The following is a 2,125-nucleotide window of genomic DNA, read 5'->3' as shown; positions in this document are numbered from 1 at the left end:
AATCATACTTTTTTTTTTTTTGAGACGGAGTCTCTCTGTGTCACCCAGGCTGGAGTACAGTGGTGCGAAGTTGGCTCACTGCAACCTCCACCTCCCCGAGTGGCTGGGATACAGGCGCCTACCACCACGCCTGGCTAGTTTTTTATATTTTTAGTAGAGATAGTGTTGGTCAGGCTGATCTTTAACGCCTGACCTCAAGTGATCCACCCACCTTGGCCTCCCAAAGTGCAGGAATTACACACGTGAGCCACCATGCCCAGCCTAAATCATACTTTTTAATGTTGAAGTTAAATGCAGTTAAATCAATGCCCTTTGAATTTGTTACCCATACATATGTTTTAGGATAATAGGAGAATTTCTGGTTTTCAGCATTAGTTCCTGGTAACTATTTACAATAATTCCTGTTATAAAAAGTGAATTAGGTATTATGTTCTGTGTGTTTACTTTGTGAATATATGTGTCAATATATAGTTATGCAGTTCTTATTTTTGATGATTTATCTGTAGCCTGTTGAGTTTCAAGGACATCAAGTAAAAGGATCAGCTACTAGTGGTGTAATGGTCAGAGGACACAGCTCACAGCTAGGATGCAGTCAGTTTCCAGATAGCACTGAGTATGACAACTTTATGACAGAGACACCAGAGTTACCTAGCACGTGTATGCAGATTGGCTTCTTGCAGGTAAAAATATTTTTATAGTTGCATTTTGCCAAATCATTTTCTTTATGTTAATACTACATTTTGTAAAAATAATATAGTTGTTTGTACAGTTATAAGTGAAAAAGGAGTACAGTAAATTGACAAGAAGCATAATATCTCAAGTAAAACTAAATAACAAAAGTATTTTACTTGAAAGATATATTACCATTTTAGGATTGGGAGTTTAGTAGATTACTTTTCACTTCAGAGAAGACTAGGAATTCATGACAAAAGCAAACAGGTAGATTACACAGAGAAATATTCATCTGTTTAACATCTAATAGATTTTTTTTCTTCTGATATTCCCCTTCTCTCTTTAAATATAACACTGAGTACATCTAGTTGCTACCAAAGGCAGATTTCTGGGGATGAAAGTAGAGGTCATGAGATGAGAATGATAAGCATGTATTTGAAACAGTGTTCATCAAAGAGATTTTTTTTTAATTTCCCTTTTTATTAAAGCATAATACATATTAGAAGAAATAAAGAAAAAAAGCATAATAAGCATAATACATACAGCAAATAAGTAAATCACCACAAAGTAAACATACTCATATAACCTCCACCTTTAACAAATAGAGCATTATCAGCATCCAAGAAGCTCTCCTTCTGCCCCTTTTCAGTCACTACCCTTTTCCCTAAGATATCCACTGTCTTGACATGTAACCATCTATTAGTTTTGCTTTAAAACTTTATATAAATAGAATCATACACAGTGTATTCTTTGTGTCTGCCCTCTTTTGTTTAATATTGCAGTTTTGAAATTCATTTATGTTGTTGCCTGTAGCTATAATTTATTCATTTTAATTGCTGGTATAGTATTCTGTTGCATAAATGTATCCCAATTTATCCATTCTTCAGATGTTCATGTTATTTGTGTTTAGGGACTATTACAGATACTACTGCTGTGAACATTCAAGTACCATCATGAACATGTACATATACACACACACGTGACATACTTCTGTTGGTTATATTACCCAGGAGTAGCATCATTGAGTCACTGGATAGGATATATTTACTTTTAGTACAGAATGCCAAACTGGCTTCCAAAGTGGCATTTATAATTTACGTCTCCATTAGGAGTGTATGAGAGTCCCCATCACTCTACATCTTTACCAACACTTGATGCTGACTGTTTTTGGTTTTCAATTTTAGCTGTTCTGGTGTGTATATACTGGTACTTCAGTTGTAATTTTAATTTGTATTTTCCTGCCTAATAGTGAGGTTGGGACCTTTTTTGTATGCCTATTGGCCATCTCTTTATCCTCTTTGATGTAGTGCCTGTTCGGCTTTCTTTTTTTTTTTTTGAGACGCAGTTTTGCTCTTGTTGCCCAGGCTGGAGTGCAATGGCGTGATCTCGACTCACCACAACCTCTGCCTCCTGGGTTCAAATGATTCTCCTGCCTCAACCTCCCGAGTACCTG

General features: G+C 36.0%; 1 protein-coding gene across 1 annotated transcript in view; it reads left to right on the top strand.

Annotated features, from left to right (window-relative positions):
* The window catches only part of ZGRF1 (zinc finger, GRF-type containing 1), a 95,590-nt gene that overhangs the window by 35,259 nt on the left and 58,206 nt on the right, over positions 1-2,125 (top strand). The window contains exon 10 of the mRNA XM_011948365.1: positions 507-680. Coding sequence (XP_011803755.1) covers positions 507-680 — 174 coding nt within the window. The remainder of the gene's footprint in view (positions 1-506; positions 681-2,125) is intronic.

Source organism: Colobus angolensis, unplaced genomic scaffold (genome assembly GCF_000951035.1).
Source record: "Colobus angolensis palliatus isolate OR3802 unplaced genomic scaffold, Cang.pa_1.0 Scaffold279, whole genome shotgun sequence".
NCBI classification, from domain to species: domain Eukaryota; kingdom Metazoa; phylum Chordata; class Mammalia; order Primates; family Cercopithecidae; genus Colobus; species Colobus angolensis.
This window is presented reverse-complemented; position numbering and strand designations above follow the sequence as displayed.